Source organism: Phyllobates terribilis, unplaced genomic scaffold, assembly GCF_046119375.1.
Source record: "Phyllobates terribilis strain yellow unplaced genomic scaffold, ASM4611937v1 Scaffold_13__5_contigs__length_258822181, whole genome shotgun sequence".
Lineage (NCBI taxonomy): Eukaryota > Metazoa > Chordata > Amphibia > Anura > Dendrobatidae > Phyllobates > Phyllobates terribilis.
In genome coordinates, this window is record NW_027362773.1 from 27,470,708 (window position 1) to 27,497,164 (window position 26,457).

The following is a 26,457-nucleotide window of genomic DNA, read 5'->3' on the forward strand; positions in this document are numbered from 1 at the left end:
AGAGTCACAAGTTCTATGGGGGTGCGCCATAAATTGCTACTTTACTTCGATACCAACCCCCTTAGTGCCTCTTTTGTTTTTTCTTTCAGATTGCAAATAAACACCAAAGTTACATGTGAATTTTTTTTTTTTAACGCATTTTTTTTCCATTGACATTTCCCTATAGAGAAGCTTATTGGAAATGCATGAAAAACATCATGCCTAGAGCGTGCAGCATCAGGAAAAAAACATTTTGAGCCAAAAACATAATCACAAATGCTCCATTTGGCCAGATTTCAATAGAAATCCCCCCCCCCTAAAAAAAAAAAAGACTCTTCCTATGAAGGCACGGGCTGGGACCACAGCGTTCTACCCATTCAGCTGTGGGAATGCAGCCACTAAGCTCTAGAGGATTTGCAGCAAGAATGTGCTTAGCTCCACGGTAATCACCGCACACCATTAGAAATCAGGCTTGCTTTCATTGTTAATTTTATAGCCAAAGTGAAACAAATGCAGGATACAAAATTAATAGTATCTATGGTAATATGCAATCAAACGTCACTGCTCCCATGAGCGGAGATCTCAGCTTCAATCTAAAATGAGCCAGTCACATTGCAGACCGGGAATGTGGAGAAGGTCGCAGCATCACCGTCCAATCTGAATTCTTCAGTTCCAATAGATCTGAGCGAATCCTGCAGCATTAGACAGGGGGCGCTCTTCTTACTTATGTAGATAGGCATCTAGCCAAAGTTCACCAGACTCTCTCAGAGAGCTGCAGGAAACAGAAAGGCTGTAAGCATTCTATATATAAGGGGAATCTGAGAACAACATAATATAGGAGCAAAGACCCTGATTACAGTGATGTGTCACTTACTGGACTGCTTGGTGCAGTTTTGATAGAATCCCTATTTTCTCTGCTGCAGCAGTGCTCGGAATGCGGAGCTCTGTATAACGCCGCCCACACCACTGATTGGCTGATTTCTGTGTACACTGTGCATAAGCGGAAAGCTGCCAATCAGTGGTGGGGTGGGATTATACAGATTAGTTGGACTTTCCTTTAAAAGATATAAACACCTTACAATAAAAACATGAAACTGTTTGCCTACTATAGCATCTGTGTTGCACTGTATATTGCTGAATGGGTCAACAGGGAGAATTTGTTTCTCTTATCTGCCTTTCTCTGAGCCCCATGCTTCTATTTTTTGAGCTTTTATGACCACATGAGAGTTGAGATGTACTTTGTGGTAATAAATCATAAAAAGACACTATAATATGTGTATATACAGTGGGTACAGAAAGTATTCAGACCCCCTTTAAATTTTTCACTCTTTGTTTCATTGCAGCCATTTGGTAAATTCTAAAAAGTTCATTTTTTTTTCTCATTAAAGTACACTCTGCACCTCATCTTGACTGAAAAAAAAAGAAATGTAGACGTTTTTACAAATGTATTAAAAAAGAAAAACTGAAATATCACATGGTCATAAGTATTCAGACCCTTTGCTCAGTATTGAGTAGAAGCCCCCTTTTGAGCTAGAACAGCCATGAGTCTTCTTGGAAATGATGCAACAAGTTTTTCACACCTGGATTTGGGGATCCTCTGCCATTCTTCCTTGCAGATCCTCTCCAGTTCCGTCAGGTTGGATGGTGAACGTTGGTGGACAGCCATTTTCAGGTCTCTCCAGAGATGCTCAATTGGGTTTAGGTCAGGGCTCTGGCTGGGCCAGTCAAGAATGGTCACAGAGTTGTTCTGAAGCCACGCCTTTGTTATTTTAGCTTTGTGCTTTGGGTCATTGTCTTGTTGGAAGGTGAACCTTCGGCCAAGTCTGAGGTCCAGAGCACTCTGGAAGAGGTTTTCATCCAGGATATCTCTGTACTTGGCCGCATTCATGTTTCCTTCAATTGCAACCAGTTGTCCTGTCCCTGCAGCTGAAAAACACCCCCATAGCATGATGCTGCCACCACCATGTTTCACTGTTGGGATTGTATTGGGCAGGTGATGAGCAGTGCCTGGTTTTCTCCACACATACCGCTAAGAATTATCACCAAAAAGTTCTATCTTCATCTCATCAGACCAGAGAATCTTATTTCTCATAGTCGGGGAGTCCTTCATGTGTTTTTGAGCAAATTCTATGCAGGGTTTCATTTGTCTTGCACTGAGGAGAGGCTTCCGTTGGGCCACTCTGCCATAAAGGCCCGACTGGTGGAGGGCTGCAGTGATAGTTGACTTTGTGGAACTTTCTCCCATCTCCCTACTGCATCTCCGGAGCTCAGCCACAGTGATCTTGGGGTTCTTCTTTACCTCTCTCACCAAGGCTCTTATCCCACAATTGCTCAGTTTGGCTGGACGGCCAGGTCTAGGAAGACTTCTGGTGGTATCAAACTTCTTCCATTTAAGGATTATGGAGGCCACTGTGCTCTTGAGTAATACAGAAATTCTTTTGTAACCTTGGCCAGATCTGTGCCTTGCCACAATTCTATCTCTGAGCTCCTTGGGCAGTTCCTTTGAGCTCATGATTCTCATTTGGTCTGACATGCACTGTGAGCTGTGAGGTCTTATATAGACAGGTGTGTGCCTTTCCAAATCAAGTCCTATCAGTTTAATTAAACACAGCTGGACTCCAATGAAGGAGTAGAACCATCTCAAGGAGGACCACAAGGAAATGGACTGCATGTGACTTAAATATGAGTGTCTGAGCAAAGGGTCTGAATACTTATGACCATGTGATATTTCAGTTTTTCTTTTTTAATAAATTTGCAAAAATTTCTACATTTCTGTCTTTTCTTCAGTCAAGATGGGGTGCAGAGTGTACTTTAATGAGAAAAAAATGAACTTTTTAGAATTTACCAAATGGCTGCAATGAAACAAAGAGTGAAGAATTTAAAGGGGTCTGAATACTTTCCGTACCCACTGTACATACACTGCTCAAAAAAATAAAGGGAACACTCAAATAACACAGCCTAGATCTGAATGAATTAAATATTCTCATTGAATACTTTGTTCTGTACAAAGTTGAATGTGCTGACAGCAAAATCATCAATGGAAATCACATTTATTAACCAATGGAGGCCTGGATTTGGAGTCACCCCCAAAATTAAAGTGGAAAAACACACTACAGGCTGATCCAACTTTGATCTAATGTCCTTAAAACAAGTCGAAATGAGGCTCAGTATTGTGTGTGGCCTCCACGTGCCTGTATGACCTCCCTGCAACGCCTGGGCATGCTCCTGATGAGGTTGCGGATGGTCTCCTGTAGGATCTGACCTGGACTAAAGCATCCGCCCACTCCTGGACAGTCTGTGGTGCAACGTGACGTTGGTGGATGGAGCGAGACATGATGTCCCAGATGTGCTCAATTGAATTCAGGTCTGGGGAAGGGGCGGGCCAGTCCATAGCTTCAATGCCTTCATCTTGCAGGAACTGCTGACACACTCCAGCCACATGAGGTCTGGCATTGTCCTGCATTAGGAGGAACCCAGGGCCAACCGCACCAGCATATGGTCTCACAAGGGGTCTGAGGATCTCATCTCGGTACCTAATGGCAGTCAGGCTACCTCTGGCGAGCACATGGAGGGCTGTGCGGCCCTCCAAAGAAATGCGACCCCACACCATTACTGACCCACTGCCAAACCGGTCATGCTGAAGGATGTTGCAGGCAGCAGATCACTCTCCACGGCGTCTCCAGACTCTGTCACGTCTGTCACATGTGCTCAGTGTGAACCTGCTTTCATCTGTGAAGAGCACAGGGCGCCAGTGGCGACTTTGCCAATCCTGGTGTTCTGTGGCAAATGCCAAGTGTCCTGCACGGTGTTGGGCTGTGAGCACAACCCCCATCTGTGGATGTCGGGCCCTCATACCACCGTCATGGAGTCAGTTTCTAACCGTTTGTGCAGACACATGCACATTTGTGGCCTGCTGGAGGTCATTTTGCAGGGCTCTGGCAGTGCTCCACCTGTTCCTCCTTGAACAAAGGCGGAGGTAGCGGTCCTGCTGCTGGGTTGTTGCCCTCCTACGGCCCCCTCCACGTCTCCTGGTGTACTGGCCTGTCTCCTGGTAGCGCCTCCAGCCTCTGGACACTACGCTGACAGACAAAGCAAACCTTCTTGCCACAGCTCGCATTGATGTGCCATCCTTGATGAGCTGCACTACCTGAACAACTTCTGTGGGTTGTAGGGTCCGTCTCATGCTACCACGAGTGTGAAAGCACAACCAACATTCAAAAGTGACCAAAATATCAGCCAGAAACCATTGGTACTGAGATGTGGTCTGTGGTTCCCACCTGCAGAACCACTCCTTTATTGAGGGTGTCTTGATAATTGCCAATAATTTCCGTCTATTGTCTACTCTATTTGCACAACAGCATGTGAAATTGATTGTCAATCAGTGTTGCTTCCTAAGTGGACAGTTTGATTTCACAGAAGTTTTATGTACTTGGAGTTATATTCTGTTGTTTAAGTGTTCCCTTTATTTTTGTGAGCAGTGCATACACACACACACACACACACACACATCAGAGACCCGAGAGCTTAATAAGGAACTTTCAATTAGCAAAGAATAACTTAACTGCAAATTAAATTTCCCTGTAACATCTGGGTTATTGGATGAATTTTAATCTTTATGGTTTAAATCATCTGCAACAATCAGAAGTGAAAGGAAACAAGGAAGATGTGATAATCAAATCTGCAAAATTTGCGATGAAACCGAATTGCAAAAATAATTTTTAGCCAAAAACACATAATTAAACAATATTATCATGTTGTAAAATTGCTTTTGTTAGTAAGCATGAAAGTAAGCAAGATTGCAACGGACTATCTGCTGTCATTCTCCTGCAAAACAGCTTTCATCTTACATAGTGTACAGCTGGCCAAGTGTGTGTGGTAGTTACATTCCAGGAGAGGAGTTGACTCCTAACATCCTAGTCAGCTCTCTCCAGCCCATTGATTTTTTTTATTCAGCATTTATCTGCTCATCTCCTTCCCCCACCCTCTCAGCTACTGACCAAGCTGTTATTATCAGTCCAGTAGAACCACATCTCCCCTGCACCCAACATCAACAGTTTCCAAACTGATAATCATTGCTATCACTTTCCTGAGCCATGTGCTTGTTCAAAGAACTGGTAATCAGTATATGTAAACATAGCGATAACAGTATAGATGCAGAAAAGACTGAAAGACCGTTAATGTGTAGTAGCAAAATGAAGCTCCCCACCAGAACTGTCACTCAAGGAGGAACACCCGCCCCGCAAGCAGCCAGGAAGTAAGGCGAGACTTCAGAGCTATGAGCTGCTCAAGAGACAACTTCGGAATACCCCTTTAAGTAAAAAAAAAAAAATGCCCCTTAAGGTGCTCACATCTTTTAAAAATATATATTGGGAATCGCAGGGCCAAGAAATGTCACAGCAGCTAAATCCCAAATAAAGACACTTACTCAACTATGTCAGCAAATGCGGTGAACAGTGGTTTGGACTGGTAATCAATACCATACTTCTTGCACAGTGAGCGGACAAGAGGAGCGACTTTTGAGTAGTTGTGCCTTGGCATTGTGGGGAATAGACTGGAGACAGAAATTGAACATGGTGAAATATTAGGATAAATTGGATTACATACGAGCCCCATTCCAGTGCGGTTTGTACTTACTGATGCTCAATCTGAAAATTGAGATGTCCGCTAAACCAATCGTTAAAGAAAGACTTGTCCACGTTGCAGGTGGCTTGCAGCTGTGCGAGACAGAAAAACGGAGCGATGTGAATCATCTAGTTTAGGAAGTTGTCCACATACTATGTAGGCCAGCAGGCTACAGCCACAAGGTCCCTTCACTCACTTCTGTTGCACTGCAAAAGTGATAATCTGGTGGTTGTGTGGACAACCCACCGTAACTGGGACAGCAGCTACGACCACAGATTGCAGGGGACATAATACTTAACTTATATAAAATCATTGGCAAATCGGTGCACCAAACAGTACAACACATAAGCAAAGAAAAAGAGGTAAAACCTCACAGGGTAGAGTTTATGCCAACTGAGGGCAAGAAGCAAAAGTATTAGCACGCTGATCTTACTGTTTGAGGACCCGATAGCACTCATAAAATTCTACTCTAATCAGTACGGATAAATATATTCAATTCAACCCCAATTGGTGGAGCACATAGAGCACTAATAATGGTTATCGGCCTAAAAAAGGACAGTTCAGGATAGCGCCCTCTAAAGGACGTTTGGCTAACATCTCTTATGCGATTACTGTCAACCCAATATATCATTGCAGACCAGAGTTAGTTCCAGCCTGATCGGTTGGAAACATGGAGCATAAATAGTATTTTCTGCTCATCAGATTGACCTATACTCAGAAAACCAGGTGGCACCATACTAAAGACGCCGTGTATATTGCAATGAGTTTTCTTTTTTTAGAAGCTATACCGTAGATGTAATAAGTATCGGATGGCCAAACCCCTTAAGCTTTTTATAGACAATAAATCATTGACTCTAAGCACTGGAGCCACAGATTTTTTTTCCTTTTTGGTTTTGCTACACCTTTAAGCTTTATCCGTTACCAAACGAATCATTTTCTATTTCTAGGGTAAATGCCAGTGCATACATCTGCATTCATTGCACCGCACCTTGTTCCTTCATACTAGGGTTGGGGCAATTTTGCACATGATTGATGCCCGTGAAAAGAATCAACGTGCCCATACTGATGAGACAGATGTCTGCCAAACCTGCCCATCTACTGTGTATGGGGCTGGTGTCGGGCCAAAGAAGGATCAAATTCGATATATCTGCTCATTCGTTGGCCTGACACCTGCTTTTGGGAGTAACTCAGAACAGCTTCATACAGATGGGTGTCCTTTCTTTTCAAAGCCAGATCAGCTGCCAGCGGAGTTTTCAGTCGATAGCGTATACCCTCCCTATCTATTGAGAACACATGCATGCTTTACACTGTTCATGTGTATGGAGGGGGTGGAGAGGAATAATATTAACCCGGTATCTTAAAGTTTAGATGGTGCCCACACGTTAGCTCCTTGCTTCGACTTCGATTCAATAAAAGGTTAATGGGCTTCCATCAGTAAGATCAAATCTCCTAAGCCGTCTATATGGGCATGTAGGTAATATGAAGCTGAATAATATGATACCTTGATATTAGATATACAATGTCTTATTCCAGAGAAATCTATGTTTTCCTTCTAAGTAAATGAGCAGTTAAGATCTATGGGCCGGGCATAGATCTCCCTGAGAATCTGAGCTTATTTTAAATAAAAGGAAGCATTACAAGCATGAGACATGTAGATCAGCAGAGCAGACTGTCAGTCATGACATGTCTCACACTGGTAATGTCCCCTTCCATTTATAATAAGCTCTGGAGGCAGATTCTCTGGGAGATCTATGTCCGGCCTATAGATCTTAACAGCTCATTTACATATTAAGAAAAATGTGGATTTCTCTGAAATAAGACATTGTATATCGAATATCAAGGTATCATTTTATTCAGCTTCCTATGACCTACATGCCCAATTAAGTAGATGCAGTCAGTTATTTTACTCTTTCAGCCACTTAGCGATTAGTAGGTAGTGCAGCGCAGAATGAATACCTGTGCAGACAGCCATTCTTTGTTGTCATCATAGTCTATGTGCATCGGAATATGGTTCATTTGTGTCACCCAGACAAACCAGTTACTCTCCAGGAATCTACAACAGAGTATAAGAAGTCTCATATGAGAGTTACTTATCAACTAGTCATCAAGTCTTTATTGTGGAGCTGCTGCGATGTCAAACACACAAGCCATGAACTTCTACAATAAAGCAGCACATGATGGACGTTGGCAACTGTAAGAATTTTCTAGGAACCTTCAGGACACGACTTCACTCAGAAGGAATCTTACCAAACTCAAATGTGATGCTGATGAGCGCAGCTCTGGAGTCTGGGTACTGACCAATATTGCAGATGTCTAAAAAAATGCTGCAAATCCTAAACTGTAAAATAGTGAAAGTGCAAGCAATAGTGAGAGCGCGATATTCACCTACCGGACTAACACGAATAAAGTGATGGTGCCGCTGATCCCAATCAGAGGAATATAGGTCAGGCAAAATCTCACGTAGAAGGAAATCATCCAGGCTAGATCCTGTGGAGGAAATGGGAACGCAAAAGTTCTCAAATTGTTTTGTAAGAGTTGAGGATTTCGCTTTGGTGCCCAATAAAACATTTGACTGTTTCGGCTGCACTTTGAGACAAAAATGTCTGAAACATCTATTAGTAGTAAATGACAGTATGGACGGTATAGGTTATACCCATGCCAAGTGCTATACTACTGATGTGTGCGCACACTGTCTGCTATGGCATTGGACACTTTTTTGTGCAATGCAAAATTGCACTGGAATGATAATACTGCTTTCCCATGGTAAGGCCACGGCCCCACTATCAGTATTTGGTCAGTATTTTTTCTCAGGAGTGGGAGCCAAAACCAGGAGTGTGTGATAAATGCAGAATTGGTGACTTGTGTCTATTATACCTTTTCTCTGATTGTTCCTCACCTGGTCTTGGCTCCGACTACTGAGAAAAAATACTGACCGAATACTGATAGTGGGGCCGTGGCCTTAACCATACACTGTTGCATTGTTTAGAGGGGTTTTCTCCCCCTTATAAGCGCCAGCCTGGCTTCTGAAGCGTATTACTGGTGATAGCCAAAGCAAACAACACATACCTATACACGCTGGTCACCCATATGCCCGATGCAAGCTACAGCCAGACTTCCATACTGGAGCAAGCCCAGTCCATTTATAATATCCATATAACATAATAGCCACATGGACAGGGACCGCCGTCATGAGACAACTCCCTTAAAGGGTTTGTGCCATGTTTTATAGCTATTTATTCATAGAACTGGGGATAACTTATTAATCGCTGGAGGTCCAAATGTTGGGACCGCCATTTATCCGGAGAATGGAGACATCTCCAGCAGGCCTGGATTGAATGGAGCCAAGTTGTCAGGATTGGTGGGGGTCCTGGCGGTCTAACCACCACCTATTAGTAAGTTATATCCTATCTTATGGATAGGGGACAATTTTGAGATCCCTTAAAGTCTTAAGGTGATGTTTGACTACTACTACAAAGCATCTTCGAGCTAGAGCTAAAACATACTCACCGCCCATTGCTTGCGTTGTACAGCGAAGTAGAAGATATACCACTGAAAGTAGAGCGGGATAAGCGCTGGAGGACCAACTAGGGAGGAGACAAAGCCGAATGTAAGACGGCAAGGTCAAGACAAGAATCTGCACATGCACAGGTCTACAGTCACATACTCACTCAAGAAGAAATACTTGTGCTGGTGATTGTATGGCATGTATTTCTTCTTTTTAACGCCAAGCTGTTGGAAATGGCAGAGGGTTATTATGGGTCAGTGACAGCCCGGGACAATGTGGGTCACCGCCATACAGTATTGCCTACTACCTGCCCCTTATCGTAAAGGGTAAAGATAATTTTCCTGCACTCAAGATTTAACGAGGCTGTGCCATAAATGACAATTATCAACGATCCGCAGCTGATATATATATATATATATATATATCACCACCTCCGGGATCCTCAAGATTGTTAGAACTACGATCTTATAATGGAGCGGTGGTCACACAGGAGCCCTGCTGCTCCATGCAAGGTAAGGAGCTCCCAGAAGACAGCAGACTGCAGCACGACCAAACAGCAACGGATGAATCAGCTGCAAGCGGGACCCCCGCACCATTCATATACCTCCTCCCTGCAGCTGTGAAGGACCAGTGAGCTCATGACCCCTATTCTACTGATTAGTGGGGGTCCTAGATGTGCAGCCCACAGCTTTGACTCATTATTAGCTACGAGTGGATAGGGGATACATGTCCTTTGATGGTCGTACAGTTAAACCCATTACTGGGGTTTTTATTATCCCTAAGCCCTGACATGACAATGTATGATGCCAATATTGTATCATTACAGTGCATAGTGTCCCAATACTGTGACATTACTGTGTGCATTCCTTCCGAATCATGACATTATCAGTGGACATTATCCATGTGCTTGAGGATGAATGTGCATTACTCACAACAATTCATGTTATTCCTGTGTTATGACATCACTGTGGGCATTATGTCTGCACTGTGATATTCTAAAATGCACTATACCAGATGCGATACATCACTGTTCTCCTCATCATGACGTGTGCATTATTACAGTGTACTAACACCACTGGGCACACCGTGACATTGGACATTATTACAGGGCACTAACTCCACTGGGCACACCGTGACATTGGGCATTATTAAGGGTACTAACTCCACTGGGCACACCGTGACATTGGGCATTATTATGGAGTACTAACACCACTGGGCACACCGTGACATTGGGCGTTATTACAGGGTACTAACACCACTGGGCACACTGTGACATTGGGCATTATTACAGTGTACTAACACCACTGGGCACACCGTGACATTGGGCGTTATTATGGAGTACTAACACCACTGGGCACACCGTGACATTGGGCATTACTGTGGAGTACTAACACCACTGGGCACACCATGACATTGGGCATTATTAAGGGTACTAAGTCCACTGGGCACACCGTGACATTGGGCGTTATTATGGAGTACTAACACCACTGGGGACACCGTGACATTGGGCATTATTACAGGGTACTAACACCACTGGGCACACCGTAACATTGGGCATTATTATGGAGTACTAACACCACCTGGCACACTGTGACATTGGGCATTACTATGGAGTACTAACACCACTGGGCACACCGTGACATTGAGCATTACTGTGGAGTACTAACACCACTGGGCACACCGTGACATTGGGCATTATTATGGAGTACTAACACCACTGGGGACACCGTGACATTGGGCATACGATGCAGGGCTGGGACAGAAAGAGAAGGTTAGAGGGGTATGCAGTGTTTAGTCCTTTTAGATCACCCTAATAACACAGCTTAAAGGCACATAATAGGTATAGAAGATATTTCACTTCTTCCTTCTTTAGCTGTCATTTCACATGTACGGGCAAAGTGGGCATTGTATTCATTTTAGCGTCTTCTGTTTAAAAGCCCATTTTATGGTAAAACACAATGTAAATATATTATTAGTGAGTGGATTGGTATAAATACCATGCTGTTAGTGCAGCTTTCGCTATGTGGCTGAAATTGATTAGACTAAAGAAACATTTACATACGGGAGAATAAAAGCCCACAATACATCCATTACTTATCATTGATCCGTGTACACATGCTGCCGATCCGCAGACTGTATGGGGATACAACCATCAGACTAACCATTGTTCCATTCTCATACAGTTTTGTTGACCAGTGTCGTTTATGGGCAGAAATTGGCCCATCTCTGCAATGATTAAGAAATGTGTAGACTATGGACAGTAATCTCTTAATTTTTCACTGATGTAGAGACAGATGACCACGTGAACTCACCTCCACTGATAACTTCTTCCCCAGTGCAAAGAAAAGAGGGTGCATGTTAATGTCAGGATCCTTGCGGAAGCAGTTGGGTTTGGCATGGTGCTGGAAGTGTAAGTGATTCCACCAGCTGGCGGGAGCACCCTGGGGGGACAGAAGGCACAGAAATAAAGTCACTCCAAAATAAACACAAACATCAATTTGCAGGAAGATATAAAAATCTCCAGAGGATCCCTATAGAGATGACAATTCTCATAGGTGTATATATATACAGCTCTAGCAAAAATTAAGAGACCACTGCAAAATTTTCATTTTCTCTGATTTTTCTCTTTATAGGTATATTTTTGAGTAAAACGTACATTGTTCTTTTATTCTATAAACTACTGACAACATGTCTCCGAAAGTCAAAGCTAAAAATTTTGTATTTATTTGCAGCAAATGAGAAATCGTCAAAATAATAAAAAGAAACAGTGCTTTCAGACCTCAAATAATGCAAAGAAAACAAGTTCTTATTCATTTAGAAACAACAATACTCATGTTTTAACTCAGTAAGAGTTCAGAAAACAATATTTGGTGGAATAACCATGATTTTTAACCACAGCTTTCATGCGTCTTGGCTGCTTTCCACCAGTCTTTCACACTGCTTTTGGGTGAATTTATGCCACTCCTGGCACAAAAATGTAAGCAGTTCTTCTTTGTTTGATGGCTTGTGACTATCCATCTTCCTCTTGATTACATTCCAGAGGTTTTCAATGGGGTTCAGGTCTGGAGATTGGGCTGGCCATGACAGGGTCTAGATGTGGTGCTCCTTCATCCACACATTGATTGACCTAGCTGTGTGGCATGGGGCATTGTCCTGCTGGAAAAAACAGTCCTCAGAGTTGGAGAACATTGTCTGAGCAGAAGGAAGCAAGTGTTTTTCAAGGATAACCTTGTATGCGGCTTGATTCATAAGTCCTTCATAAAGATTAACCTGCCCAATTCCAGCCTTGCTGAAGCATCCCCAGATCATCACCGATCCTCCACCAAATTTCACAGTGAGTGCAAGACACTGTGGCTTGTATGCCTCTCCAGGTCTCTGTCTAACCATTAGACGACCAGGTGTTGGGCAAAGCTGAAAATTAGACTCATCAGAGAAGATTGCATTACTCCAATCCTCTATGGTCCAATCCTTATGGTCTTTGGCAAACTTCAGCCTGGCTCTCCTTTGCTTCTCATTGATGAAAGGCTTTTTTCTAGCTTTACATGACTTGAGGCCTCTAGCAGCCTGTTACGAACTGTTCTTGCCGTGCACTTCACCCCAGCTGCCATTTGCCATTCCTTTTGTAGGTCACTTGATGTCATCCTGCGATTGCTGAGTGACATTCGAATAAGATGACGGTCATCCCGTTCAGTGGAGAGTCGCTTTCACCCTCTGCCGGTCTGTAGCTTTGTTGTCCCCAATGTCTGCTGCTTGACCTTGTTGTAATGGACTACCGTCTTCGAAATTTTAAGGATGGAGGCAACATGGCGCTCACTGTATCCCTCTGCTAGAGAAGCCAGAATTGAGCCCTTCTTTTCCTCACTCAAGACTTTTCTTTTCAACTCCTTTGGCATGGTTACAAGTTATTTTTTCATTCTAATTACTTTTGGGCTATTCCTAGCACCTGTTTTGCCATCCAGCTTGTCCTACTGCAAGAGGATTGTGAAGACCAACGCAGTGTTTTTTATACTTTCCCTCGTTACATAAGATTTGGTTCAGGTGATCACCTAATCAGAAGCACATTAAGTAGATTGAGGTGTACTTTGGTTGGAATTCAACTGACACTGGAATAGAATGGCTGTCAGACATGTAGAGATGGGGATTTTTAGAAAACTGTGAAGGTCTCTTAATTTTTGCCAGAGCTGTATATATATATATATATATATATATATATATATATATATATATATATATATATATATATATATATATATATATATATATATATATATATATATATATATATATATATATATATATATATATAATGATCAAGCATACAAAACCAGTGATAGTTAAAGTAATATTCCTATCTACAATACATAATTATATCAGCTGACATAGTGATTCTTGTTAGAGCCCAAAGTGATCACAGTGATTTCAATAAATCTGACATGTTAACGATCAGAGCTGTCAGTAGCTGTACAATAGGGTCTATGCGAGCACAGGAATATTATTCACTCATCAGCATAAAGGTTTATGCACATAGACGTCCTGCACAGTCTGTATAAGCTCCAGGTTATGAATACAGTTCTCATGTCCCTGGTGACTAAGGCTCCTGACAGGAAGGCGCAATTAAGAATGCCATATAGTAGAGTCGCCTATGCCTACGTTAAAAAAACAAAAAAATTAACACACACATTATATATATATATATATATATATATATATATATATATATATATATATATATATATATATACATATACATACATACATACAGTACAGACCAAAAGTTTGGACACACCTTCTCATTTAAAGATATATATATATATATATATATATATATATATATATATAATATACATATACACACACACACTAGATGGAGGCCTGATGCTATCGCATCGGGAGGGCGGTAATGTCACGATGGGGGCAGGCTTTGCAGTATACTATATATACACAGTACAGACCAAAAGTTTGGACACACCTCATTTAAAGATTTTTCTTTATTTTCATGACTATGAAAATTGTACATTCACACTGAAGGCATCAAAACTATGAATTAACACATGTGGAATTATATAATTAACAAAAAAGTGTGAAACAACTGAAAATATGTCTTATATTCTAGGTTCTTCAAAGTAGCCACCTTTTGCTTTGATGACTGCTTTGCACACTCTTGGCATTCTCTTGATGAGCTTCAAGAGGTAGTCACCGGAAATGGTCTTCCAACAATCTTGAAGGAGTTCCCAGAGATGCTTAGCACTTGTTGGCCCTTTTGCCTTCACTCTGCGGTCCAGCTCACCCCAAACCATCTCGATTGGGTTCAGGTTTGGTGACTGTGGAGGCCAGGTCATCTGGAGTAGCACCCCATCACTCTCCTTCTTGGTCAAATAGCCCTTGCACAGCCTGGAGGTGTGTTTGAGGTCATTGTCCTGTTGAAAAATAAATGATGGTCCAACTAAACGCAAACCGGATGGAATAGCATGCCGCTGCAAGATGCTGTGGTAGCCATGCTGGTTCAGTATGTCTTCAATTTTGAATAAATCCCCAACAGTGTCACCAGCAAAGCACCCCCACACCATCACACCTCCTCCTCCATGCTTCACGGTGGGAACCAGGCATGTAGAGTCCATCCGTTCACCTTTTCTGCGTCGCACAAAGACACGGTGGTTGGAACCAAAGATCTCAAATTTGGAATCATCAGACCAAAGCACAGATTTCCACTGGTCTAATGTCCATTCCTTGTGTTCTTTAGCCCAAACAAGTCTCTTCTGCTTGTTGCCTGTCCTTAGCAGTGGTTTCTCAGCAGCTATTTTACCATGAAGGCCTGCTGCACAAAGTCTCTTCTTAACAGTTGTTGAAGAGATGTGTCCGCTGCTAGAACTCTGTGTGGCATTGACCTGGTCTCTAATCTGAGCTGCTGATAACCTGCGATTTCTGAGGCTGGTGACTAGGATAAACTTATCCTCAGAGGCAGAGGTGACTCTTGGTCTTCCTTTCCTGGGGCGGTCCTCATGTGAGCCAGTTTCTTTGTAGCGCTTGATGGTTTTTGCAACTGCATTTGGGGACACTTTCAAAGTTTTCCCAATTTTTCGGACTGACTGACCTTAATTTCTAAAAGTAATGATGGCCACTCGTTTTTCTTTACTTAGCTGCTTTTTTCTTGCCATAATACAAATTCTAACAGTCTATTCAATAGGAATCCACCTGACTTCTGCACAACACAACTGATGGTCCCAACCCCATTTATAATGCAAGAAATCCCACTTATTAAACCTGACAGGGCACACCTGTGAAGTGAAAACCATTTCCGGTGACTACCTCTTGAAGCTCATCAAGAGGATGCCAAGAGTGTGCAAAGCAGTCATCAAAGCAAAAGGTGGCTACTTTGAAGAACCTAGAATATAAGACATATTTTCAGTTGTTTCACACTTTTTTGTTAAGTATATAATTCCACATGTGTTAATTCATAGTTTTGATGCCTTCAGTGTGAATGTACAATTTTCAAAGTCATGAAAATACAGAAAAATCTTTAAATGAGAAGGTGTGTCCAAACTTTTGGTCTGTACTGTATACACACACCATGAGTGGCATACTAAAAAGGACCTATTGCTGGATTTTATAACTTAAATGAAGTCCGTCCTCCAATTGTCGCAGCTCCACTGATTGTGGAGCAGTTTTTCTTTTTCTTCTGTGGTATACACCCAGTTAGTTGAAGGGGAAGTTTGCATCTTTATTTATAAGATGCATAACTTTGGAATGGAGGGGCTAAGAAACAAAAAGAAAAATATCAGCAATGGGAGGCACTACTCAATTAAAAAAATCCAGTAAAAGGCCTTTTTAAGTGCACTATTGAGTCCTCTTTTTTGCAGTATACCAGTCAGACAGAGGCTGAAAGTACACACCTTTGGCTTCTAATGGAGCCCTAGAGATATTCTTAGTGAGTATACCAGGAGCTTTCTCAAAATACAAGCTAAGAGGACATCACAAAACATAGCCACTGCCCAATTCCACTCAAAAGAAAAAAATGTTATCCCATAAATTACTTTGAAAATTTACTAAAACTGTATAATTTTTAGACACTTTAAACCTAAACTGACCATCCACATGAGATAGCTGTTGACTGAACCCTTAGTTGGCTGACAGCCATCTCTTGTGAATCCCACACACACACATAAGCAATCGGATTGGACAAACTTTTGTGTGTTTTTAGAGGGGCAAGTAAAGAAATCCACTAGACACCACTATCCGCAGCTTATCTTTCCTGAAAACAATGAAATTCCAACTGTCCAATCCATTTCACCTCCAACATCGTCTATCGATGTAGAGTCAGGGGGCCCCATACACATGAGATGATCAACTGTTCTGACCGAAATTGGATTGTTTGGCTGACTTTCATCCAACATGTATGTGTAGCACCCCGAGGGCTCGGCTGCTACAGGGGTATTGCACCTCAGACCAGAGGTGTGATATTCCACTCCCGGGTAAGGATGGAGTGTGGACCAGGACTCGTTTAGCTGCATACACCACACACACCCCATTTCCGAGGGACAGCTCAACGGTGCTCCCACAGAAGTGCAGGCACGACAGCTTCTGTTCCTGGCTGGAGTGGGGAGGGGGAGGAAAACCCAGTGGTGTAGGAGCAGATAGGGGTGGGTCTCTGGGCATAGGTAGGAGCCCATTGGTTGCTAGTCACCTGGGCTCGGGTGCTAGAGGGAGGTATAAAAGGTGGGCACCATCTTAGATAGAGGAGTCTGTTCAGGGAGAAGGGAAGTCTGTGCAGTCTGAGGAGGAGTGACAAGGAGCAGAGCTGCTGCATGGGCTCTGCTCCCCAGGCAGGCCTTATCAGGAGGCCGGGGCCTGAGAGAGAGAGAGAGAGAAGAAGGAACAGAAAGGAAAGTAAGAAAGGAACAAGAACATCAAGAAAGGCCCAGAGACACGAGGACAGAGGGAACCCCAAAGCCCAAGGAGATTGCGGGTGAAGGGTTGGCAGAGCAGGGTACCGGGACCCAAATTGGTGGAGGCAACAAATTCCTCAGCCAAAGACCGGCGGTCGTGACCACATCTTGGTGCGACCCCTCACTACATCCACCAGGAAGGCATACCATATAGGGTCAGGGAAACCGGAGATAGGTTTCGCCAATAGAAGGCCCGAGGAAGCTGGACAAAGGTGGGTCACTGGTGGGGACGGCCAGAGAAAGGAAGAGAAGGGAGCTCTGTGCCACGCTCTGGAATTGCCTGGGAGTTGGTCGAGTCCCCTGCCTGGTGGACGCAGCACGGCTTGGGCAGTCATCGCCTGCAGGATTGACACGAATAACAACTGTGAGTAAAGCATTGGAAACTGCAACCCCACGTCTCTGTGCTTCTTCACCGCACCAGCACAACTGGTGCTGGGACACTCGCGCACCATCACTCCCATCATATCCACACTAGCTGCCCTGAGGCAATACTTCTCCCGTGGGGAGTTATCCCATACTTGGCTGCGCTTACAACATCAGCCTCAGTGGCCTGCAGCGCAGCGGCGGTCCCCACTGACCGCTATCCACGGGTGGCGTAGTCGGACATTTGTTATTACACTAAGACTGCCACTGGTTTGACCACCCTGAGCCACGGACCGGATCGCCGCCACACTGAGACTACCACCCCCAGCATCCCACCAGCGATCCGGCTCCGGGTATCCCCTGCACAACACAGGCCCAGGGGGTGAGTCATATGGAGGCCTTTAAACTTGATAGTCTAAAAATTAGCCACATTTATCAGTGACTCCTGCAGGATGAATTTGGTGCATCTTTAGACTATTCAGTATACACTTACTCCTATAAATTGGCTTATTTAGCTTCAAACATTTGCATGAAAATGTTGGCACAAAGTGTAATATCTTAAGCTACGCCTGCCTCTATCTGAAGCCATGCTCTTTTCCAGATAAGTCATACCCCCTCACAGAGCGATGGCAAAAAGTGACTAAAACATATGATACATTTGGTGCAGGACACGTATGACAGTCCTTGGCACAAATTGCAGGAGAATGTTGAAGTATTTCACTGAGTAAATCTACGCCATTCTGTCTGAACACAGCAACCATCAGAATAAGAATAAAATCAGCTCTCAGAACGATAGCTTGGATTTAGTTACTTTTTACCTTTAATTGTCCAATAACAAATTTATGCACCCAATGATTCCATCTGGATTTACTGAAAACTGATAAGTGACCAAAGTCATGCTGCAACCACCCGGCTTGTGCCTGAGGAAACAGAGAAATAGAGATTTAGTAGACAATTAGGTTAAAGTGGGACTATAACACTTTGTTGCCCTATCCTTAGGATAGGTCATCAATGTCTGATCGGTTTGTTCCTGCGCCTCTCCGTTCTCTTCTTCCTTCTATGTAAATCTAGTCTCGTTAGCCAAAAGGGTCATCGTTCTCATAAAGACGCCCAAAGCAAAAAAGTAGATGAACAAACCCACTTGGCTAACAAGACTAGATTTACATACAAGGGGGAGGGGCCAAATGTTGAGAATAGAGGAAACATTGAAACACACAAACAAAAAGAAAATAAAAAGTTCAAAACAGAATTTACTAAACTACAGGTCCTCTATAGAAACATTCTCCCCTAAAAGCATTTCTTCTAAAGACTACCTGCACCATAAATACGGCACGGACAAAGAATAATAGAAAACCTATTAAAAAAAAGTGTTATATTATTGTGATAATATATCAGCATAAATGACAATCCATGGTATTACATTATGTCATACTTGGAGTTAAAAATACATTTCTGCATTTGGGTTTAATTAAAATTTTGCACTGTTTGCCTTCTATAGCCTCTGTGTTACATTGGCTATATCTGGCTGCAGAATGAGTTATCTGGAAATCCACAAGTGAGCTTATTTAGATAGAATGATAGGAGAGTTTTTCATTTTTCTTTCTCTAATGTTGAACTCTCAGTTGACTTCTAAACATTTAATAAAACCAAATTGCAAAAATAATTTTTTAGCACCAAATTCAAGTATTTAAAAAGAAAAAAAAAAGAATTGCCCCAAAAAGAGGACAATCCCTTTAATGGCTAAGATACTATTCAGACGTTCAGAGTGGAAACTGCTTTTTAACCAATGGAAATCAAAGCAAAGTACGGTAACTTTCCCGACTTCCTGGCAAATTACTTTAGTCTATACAAGTAGATTTGATCCAACTAGAGGATGTTGAACAGGTCATTAACCTCAGCCATTAACTATAATCCAAGTCATTTAGCAAACATTATACAGTTTTATTTGATAAATTAAGTTCCTAATTTTCCTGCTTTCCTGTTTTTTTTCTTCTAACTTGATCATTTTACTATATTAACAATTGCTTTTTGGGGTAAACTCTATGATAAAAATCCAAGAAGCACAATGAGCTCAATAATCAATTCTGAATTATAGAAATCTATTCTACAAAAAAAATAAATAAAATAAAATGTATTTTATCATTCCCAATAAGTCCAAAAATGAAAATAATTTGGGTCCGATTTATAAAACCTTTTACGCCCAAAATTCTGGCCTCTGATGGAACAAGACAGAACATTGCAGTTTATATCAAAACCGACAAAAAAAAAAAAAAATGCTACGAATGGGGCACATAAGTCTTTGATTCCAAATAAAGGATTCACAGGAATATTACAGAAAAATCAAGTTACATGTTCTCTAAAAAATTTGAACCTAATTTTTTTTCTTACACCCACAAAATGTAACTTTGTTGGAAAGTGTTTAAACGGCTGCTCTGGATAAAGAACTAAAGGAACTAAATACCTTTACTTAGCAACTCACAATCTTTTTGTCTAGGGAGGGAATCACTTTAGAATTATAATGTCCACCATCTTGTTAGACTGACAGTAACCTATCCTAGAAAGTCAGGACCGATGCTTGTGAGCATGTGCAGTAGAAACTTCGCCCCCTCCCTTTATGTGCAGAATATGGGCTCACTAGAGATATTCTAATCGAATGCTGGAGACATTGGAAATCCTGAGGCAAGACGAGGCTGTTCACACTGCTGTGTTCCCTGTCTATCTGATCTAATATTGGAGATACCACAGGTGCTGAGTTAATTAAGAGGCTGTTCACACTGCTGTCCACCCTGTGTATCTGATCTAATACTGGAGATACCAGCGGCGCTGAAGTAAGAAGAGGCGGCTCATACTGCTGTCCATCCTATCTGATCTAATACTGTAGATACCAGCGGAGCTGAGGTAAGAAACGCCTGCTCACACTGCTGTCCACCCTGTCTATCTGAGCTAATACTGTAGATACCAGGGGTGCTGAGGTAAGAAACAGCTGCTCACACTGCTGTCCACCCTGTCTATCTAATGTAATACTTGAGATACCAGCGGCGCTGAGGTAAGAGGCTGGTCACACTGGTGTTCACCCTGTCTACCTGATCTAATACTGGAGATACCAGAGGTGCTAATGTAAGAAGAGGCTGCTCAAGCTGCTTTTCTGATCTAATACTGGAGATATCAGGGGTACTGAGGTAAGAAGGGGTTGTTCATACAGCTGTCCACCCTGTATATCTGATCTAATATTGGAGTTATCAAGGGAGTGAGGTAAGAAGCTGTTCACACAGCTTTTCTGATCTAATACTGGAGATAACAGGGGTGCTGAGGTAAGAAGAGGCTGCTCACACTGCTGCCCTCCCTGTCCATCTGATCTAATATTGGAGATACCAGGGGTATTGAGGTAAGAAGAGGCTGTTCACACTGCTGTCCACCCTGTCCATCTGATCTAATATTGGAGATACCAGGGGTATTGAGGTAAGAAGAGGCTGCTCACACTGCTGTCCACCCTGTCCATTTGATCTAATATTGGAGATACCAGGGGTACTGAGGTAAGAAGAGGCTGTTCACACTGCTGTCCACCCTGTCTATCTGAGCTAATACTGTAGATACCAGGGTTGCTGAGGTAAGAAACGGCTGCTCACACTGCTGTCCACCCTGTCTATCTAATATTGGAGATACCAGAGGTGCTAAGGTAAGATGAGGCTGGTCACACTGCTGTCCACCCTGTGTATCTGATCTAATACTGGAGATACCAGCGGCGCTGAAGTAAGAAGAGGCTGCTCATACTGCTGTCCACCAAGTCTATCTGATCTAATACTGGAGATACCAGGGGTGCTAAGGTAAGAAGAGGCTGGTCACACTGCTGTCCACCCTGTGTATCTGATCTAATACTGGAGATAACAGGGGTGCTGAGGTAAGAAGATGGTGATCACACTGGTGTCCACCATGTCTATCTGATCTATTACTGGAGATGCCAGTGGTGCTGAGGTAAGAAGAGGCTTATCACACTGCTGTCCACCATGACTATCTGATCTAATACTGGAGATACCAGGGGTGCTGAGGTAAGAAGAGGCTGCTGACACTGCTGTCCACCCTATCTGATCTAATATTGGAGATATCAGAGGTGCTAAGGTAAGAAGAGACTGGTCACACTGCTGCCCACCCTCTGTATCTGATCTAATACTGGAGATACTAGCGGCGCTGAAGTAAGAAGATGCTGCTCATACTGCTGTCCACCATGTCTATCTGATCTAATACTGGAGATAACAGGGGTGAAGAGGTAAGAAGAGGCTGGTCACACTGCTGTCCACCCTGTGTATCTGATCTAATACTGGAGATACCAGCGGCGTTGAAGTAAGAAGAGGCTGCTCATACTGCTGTCCACCATGACTATCTGACCTAATTCTGGAGATAACAGGGGTGCTGAGGTAAGAAGATGGTGATCACACTGCTGTCCACCATGTCTATCTGATCTAATACTGGAGATACCAGTGGTGCTGAGGTAAGAAGAGGCTGATCACATTGCTGTCCACCATGTCTATCTGATCTAATACTGGGGATACCAGGGGTGCTGAGGTAAGAAGACACTGCTCACACTGCTGTCCACCCTATCTGATCTAATATTGGAGATACCAGAGGTGCTAAGGTAAGATGAGGCTGGTCACACTGCTGTCTACCCTGTGTATCTAATCTAATACTGGAGATGCCAGTGGCGCTGAGGTAAGAAGAGGCTGCTCATACTGCTGTCCACCATGTCTATCTGATCTAATACTGGAGATACCAGGGGTGAAGAGGTAAGAAGAGGCTGGTCACACTGCTGTCCACCATGTCTATCTGATTATCTGATCTAATACTGGAGATACCAGGGGTGCTGAGGTAAGAAGAGGCTGATCACACTGCTGTCCACAATGTCTATCTGATCTAATAGTGGAGATACCAGGGGTACTGAGGTAAGAAGAGGCGGCTCACACTGCTGTCCACCATATCTGATCTAATACTGGAGATACCAGGTGTGCTGAGTTAAGAAGAGGCTGGTCACACTGCTGTCTACCCTGTGTATCTGATCTAATACTGGAGATGCCAGGGGTGCTGAGGTAAGAAGAGGCTGCTCATACTGCTGTCCACCATGTCTATCTGATCTAATACTGGAGATACCAGGGGTACTGAGATAAGAAGAGGCTGCTCACACTGCTGTCCACCCTATCTGTTCTAATACTGGAGATACCAGGTGTGGTGAGGTAAGAAGAGGCTGGTCACACTGCTGTCTACCCTGTGTATTTGATCTAATACTGGAGATGTCAGGGGTGCTAAGGTAAGAAGAGGCTGGTCACACTGCTGTCCACCCTGTGTATCTGATCTAATACTGGAGATACCAGCGGAGCTGAAGTAAGAAGAGGCTGCTCATACTGCTGTCCACCAAGTGTATCTGATCTAATACTGGAGATACCAGGGGTGCTGAGGTAAGAAGATGATCACACTGCTGTCCACCATGCCTATCTGATCTAATACTGGAGATACCAGGGGTGCTGAGGTAAAAAGAGGCTGCTCACACTGCTGTCCACCCTATCTGATCTAATACTGGAGATACCAGAGGTGCTAAGGTAAGATGAGACTGGTCACACTGCTGCCCACCCTGTGTATCTGATCTAATACTGGAGATAGCAGGGGTATTGAGGTAAGAAGAGGCTGCTCACACTGCTGTCCACCCTGTCCATTTGATCTAATATTGGAGATACCAGGGGTATTGAGGTAAGAAGAGGCTGTTCACACTGCTGTCCACCCTGTCTATCTGAGCTAATACTGTAGATACCAGGGTTGCTGAGGTAAGAAACGGCTGCTCACACTGCTGTCCACCCTGTCTATCTAATATTGGAGATACCAGAGGTGCTAAGGTAAGATGAGGCTGGTCACACTGCTGTCCACCCTGTGTATCTGATCTAATACTGGAGATACCAGCGGCGCTGAAGTAAGAAGAGGCTGCTCATACTGCTGTCCACCAAGTCTATCTGATCTAATACTGGAGATACCAGGGGTGCTAAGGTAAGAAGAGGCTGGTCACACTGCTGTCCACCCTGTGTATCTGATCTAATACTGGAGATAACAGGGGTGCTGAGGTAAGAAGATGGTGATCACACTGGTGTCCACCATGTCTATCTGATCTATTACTGGAGATGCCAGTGGTGCTGAGGTAAGAAGAGGCTTATCACACTGCTGTCCACCATGACTATCTGATCTAATACTGGAGATACCAGGGGTGCTGAGGTAAGAAGAGGCTGCTGACACTGCTGTCCACCCTATCTGATCTAATATTGGAGATATCAGAGGTGCTAAGGTAAGAAGAGACTGGTCACACTGCTGCCCACCCTCTGTATCTGATCTAATACTGGAGATACTAGCGGCGCTGAAGTAAGAAGATGCTGCTCATACTGCTGTCCACCATGTCTATCTGATCTAATACTGGAGATAACAGGGGTGAAGAGGTAAGAAGAGGCTGGTCACACTGCTGTCCACCCTGTGTATCTGATCTAATACTGGAGATACCAGCGGCGTTGAAGTAAGAAGAGGCTGCTCATACTGCTGTCCACCATGACTATCTGACCTAATTCTGGAGATAACAGGGGTGCTGAGGTAAGAAGATGGTGATCACACTGCTGTCCACCATGTCTATCTGATCTAATACTGGAGATACCAGTGGTGCTGAGGTAAGAAGAGGCTGATCACATTGCTGTCCACCATGTCTATCTGATCTAATACTGGGGATACCAGGGGTGCTGAGGTAAGAAGACACTGCTCACACTGCTGTCCACCCTATCTGATCTAATATTGGAGATACCAGAGGTGCTAAGGTAAGATGAGGCTGGTCACACTGCTGTCTACCCTGTGTATCTAATCTAATACTGTAGATGCCAGTGGTGCTGAGGTAAGAAGAGGCTGCTCATACTGCTGTCCACCATGTCTATCTGATCTAATACTGGAGATACCAGGGGTGAAGAGGTAAGAAGAGGCTGGTCACACTGCTGTCCACCATGTCTATCTGATTATCTGATCTAATACTGGAGATACCAGGGGTGCTGAGGTAAGAAGAGGCTGATCACACTGCTGTCCACAATGTCTATCTGATCTAATAGTGGAGATACCAGGGGTACTGAGGTAAGAAGAGGCGGCTCACACTGCTGTCCACCATATCTGATCTAATACTGGAGATACCAGGTGTGCTGAGTTAAGAAGAGGCTGGTCACACTGCTGTCTACCCTGTGTATCTGATCTAATACTGGAGATGCCAGGGGTGCTGAGGTAAGAAGAGGCTGCTCATACTGCTGTCCACCATGTCTATCTGATCTAATACTGGAGATACCAGGGGTACTGAGATAAGAAGAGGCTGCTCACACTGCTGTCCACCCTATCTGTTCTAATACTGGAGATACCAGGTGTGGTGAGGTAAGAAGAGGCTGGTCACACTGCTGTCTACCCTGTGTATTTGATCTAATACTGGAGATGTCAGGGGTGCTAAGGTAAGAAGAGGCTGGTCACACTGCTGTCCACCCTGTGTATCTGATCTAATACTGGAGATACCAGCGGAGCTGAAGTAAGAAGAGGCTGCTCATACTGCTGTCCACCAAGTGTATCTGATCTAATACTGGAGATACCAGGGGTGCTGAGGTAAGAAGATGATCACACTGCTGTCCACCATGCCTATCTGATCTAATACTGGAGATACCAGGGGTGCTGAGGTAAAAAGAGGCTGCTCACACTGCTGTCCACCCTATCTGATCTAATACTGGAGATACCAGAGGTGCTAAGGTAAGATGAGACTGGTCACACTGCTGCCCACCCTGTGTATCTGATCTAATACTGGAGATAGCAGGGGTGCTGAGGTAAGAAGATGATCACACTGCTGTCCACCATGTCTATCTGATCTAATACTGGAGATGCCAGTGGTGCTGAGGTAAGAAGAGGCTGATCACACTGCTGTCCACGATGTCTATCTGATCTAATACTGGAGATACCAGGGGTGCTGAGGTAAAAAGAGGCTGCTCACACGGCTGTCCACCCTATCTGATCTAATATTGGAGATACCAGAGGTGCTAAGGTAAGATGAGACTGGTCACACTGCTGCCCAACCTGTGTATCTGATCTAATACTGGAGATACCAGCGGCGCTGAAGTAAGAAGAGGCTGCTCATACTGCTGTCCACCATGTCTATCTGATCTAATACTGGAGATACCAGGGGTGAAGAGGTAAGAAGAGGCTGGTCACACTGCTGTCTACCATGTCTATCTGATCTAATACTGTAGATACCAGGGGTGCTCAGGTAAGAAGAGGCTGGTCACACTGCTGTCCACCCTGTGTATCTGATCTAATACTGGAGATACCAGCGGCGTTGAAGTAAGAAGAGGCTGCTCATACTGCTGTCCACCATGTCTATCTGATCTAATACTGGAGATACCAGGGGTGAAGAGGTAAGAAGAGGCATCCACCCTGTCTATCTGATCTAATACTGGAGATATCAGGGGTGCTGAGGTAAGAAGAGGCTGCTCACTCTGCTGTCCATCATGTCTATCTGATCTAATACTCTAATACTAGAGATACCAGGGGTGAAGAGGTAAGAAGAGGCTGATCACACCGCTGTCCACCATGTCTATCTGATCAAATACTGGAGATGCCAGGGGTGGTGAGGTAAGAAGAGGCGTCCACCCTGTCTATCTGATCTAATACTGGAGATATCAGGGGTGCTGAGGTAAGAAGAGGCTGCTCACTCTGCTGTCCACCATGTCTATCTGATCTAATACTGGAGATACCAGGTGTGCTGAGGCAATTAGAGGCCATTCTAAAACAGGTTTCAATCAGTGTAACAAGGAGGCGGCTAATTTAATTATATTGTGATTATCTCCATAGACAAAATGATTGTGATTTGCTAATTAAATGTACTTTGGAATTTATTTGGAATAACAGTTAATTTAGTAATTTATGTTCTTCTATTCACAGAGAACCCTTTACATATAAAGCCTTATTAAAAGCTTGGCTAAATTTGAAGATCCTGCAACTAAACTCCCATCACAG

The 26,457-nt window shown here is 43.6% G+C and overlaps 1 protein-coding gene across 1 annotated transcript in view; it reads right to left on the reverse strand.

Annotated features, from left to right (window-relative positions):
• Nucleotides 1-451: 451 nt before the first annotated feature.
• Nucleotides 452-26,457, reverse strand: part of FADS1 (fatty acid desaturase 1) — a 32,856-nt gene continuing 6,850 nt past the window's right edge. Inside the window, exons 4-12 of the mRNA XM_073657983.1 lie at nt 18,231-18,332; nt 11,419-11,547; nt 9,270-9,330; nt 9,109-9,185; nt 7,991-8,088; nt 7,558-7,654; nt 5,614-5,693; nt 5,405-5,530; nt 452-751 (exon numbers count right to left, since the gene is read on the reverse strand). Of these exons, the coding sequence (XP_073514084.1) occupies nt 700-751; nt 5,405-5,530; nt 5,614-5,693; nt 7,558-7,654; nt 7,991-8,088; nt 9,109-9,185; nt 9,270-9,330; nt 11,419-11,547; nt 18,231-18,332 (822 nt within the window). The 3' untranslated portion in view covers nt 452-699. The remainder of the gene's footprint in view (nt 752-5,404; nt 5,531-5,613; nt 5,694-7,557; nt 7,655-7,990; nt 8,089-9,108; nt 9,186-9,269; nt 9,331-11,418; nt 11,548-18,230; nt 18,333-26,457) is intronic.